The sequence below is a fragment of the Volvox carteri genome (assembly GCF_000143455.1).
Source record: "Volvox carteri f. nagariensis unplaced genomic scaffold VOLCAscaffold_11, whole genome shotgun sequence".
NCBI lineage: Eukaryota > Viridiplantae > Chlorophyta > Chlorophyceae > Chlamydomonadales > Volvocaceae > Volvox > Volvox carteri.
In genome coordinates, this window is record NW_003307554.1 from 83,785 (window position 1) to 85,268 (window position 1,484).

Here is a 1,484-nt window from a genome sequence, read left to right on the forward strand (position 1 = left end):
GCGGCCATCGTCAGGCGGTTCACGGCTGTCGGTAAGCAGGCCACACGCCTCGACTTCATTGTTGTGGCACGCGCCGGCGTCGGCAGCTGTGGTGTCGAGTAGGGTGTAGCGTGCACCCTCGTAGTACCAAGTGTCGGCGGTGGTGTGGTCGAAGGTGGCGTCTTTTACTCGCATTGCGACAGCCTTTTCGACGTGTGAGAGCGCCTGTTGTTGGGTTGCGGCATGTTGCCTAACCGGGACGTGGTCCGCATTCCAGCTGACCAAACGCGCTCCTTTGCGGCGCGCCTGGAGCATCAGGAGGCGTGTGTTGAGCGCGTGCCTGGGTTCGTTCCGTTGCAGCACGACGCGGGGTTCGAGGTCTGTGAGATCGGACAAATCTGTGATGACGCGTTGGTTGAGTGCGTCTACTAGATCTGCGACACGTGCTTCAGTGGTTGGAATGCCGCCGAACATGGTTGCGAAGCGGGTAAGCTGCTGGCCAGATGGGCTGTTGTCTTGCCGCTGCTGTTTCTGCAGCATGAATACGGTGCCGCCGAGCTGACGGTACAGGTTGAAGCCGTCGTGTAGGCGGGTGTGCGTCTGTGGCACGGGGCGATGAGTGCGACGTGTGGAGGTGGTGGCGCGACGGTTGCCGGTGTCGTCGTCTGCGTCAGTGTTGTCATTGTTGCTGTCATCATGACGGTGACCTCGACCTTCGTCAAGCGAAGCTGGTGTGCGTTGTGCTGTCGGTGCCGAGGGAGTGAACTGGGGGTTTCGCTCAACGTCGGCGGCGTAGCGGTACGGTGGTGAACCGCCTGGCTGAGGGTGCTGTAGCAGGTCGCCGATTCCGCCCGCGGCACGGCCGGATAAGACGCGGCTGCTGTCATGGGCGGGCCCAAGGTGTGGCGGAGGCGGCAGACTGGCTGTGCAGGAGTGGCTGATGGCGCCGAGGTGCTCGTGGCTTTGCATGCCAATTTCGTCGATGAGCACAGCGCCGTCGCCGACGTTGCGTTTTACTTGAAGGCCAGCATGTGCGCCGCGCTTAGGAAAGTTGGTGCCACGGGAGCCGCTTTGGCTGGCTGAGATGCCGAACATGGAGTGGGTAGATAGGCTGCGATGGACTGGGGTGTTGAACGCGATCGCGGCGGCCCAAGAGTATGCGCACGTGGCGGCCCAGTCAGGACTGTCATGTTGGTACGTGTACCACAGCAGTGCGTGTACGAACTGAGTCTTGCCTGTGCCCGGAGGACCCATGACGAGCATTTGCGGTGGGACACCTGGATCGGGTTGGTTGCGGCGGTCGAAGTAGCGTGCCATGAGCATGAATGGCACGGCCTGATCCGGCGCCAGGGTAAACAGCTCGATGGTTTCATCGATGGTCGGCGGCCGTGCTAAACGCAAGTAGGTTGGCATTCCCGCTGTGATACGGTCAGATTGTTGGGTGCCGTTTACGAGTACCGCTACGAGTGGGTAGCCGGGGCGGCGATCCAATTGCAGACGGGGGT

The 1,484-nt window shown here is 61.7% G+C and overlaps 1 protein-coding gene across 1 annotated transcript in view; it reads right to left on the reverse strand.

The window, feature by feature from the left end:
- Positions 1-1,484, reverse strand: part of VOLCADRAFT_88986 (uncharacterized protein) — a gene marked incomplete at both ends in the record, with an annotated part of 15,447 nt that overhangs the window by 2,134 nt on the left and 11,829 nt on the right. The window contains one exon of the mRNA XM_002948726.1: positions 24-1,439. Within this exon, the coding sequence (XP_002948772.1) occupies positions 24-1,439 (1,416 nt within the window). The remainder of the gene's footprint in view (positions 1-23; positions 1,440-1,484) is intronic.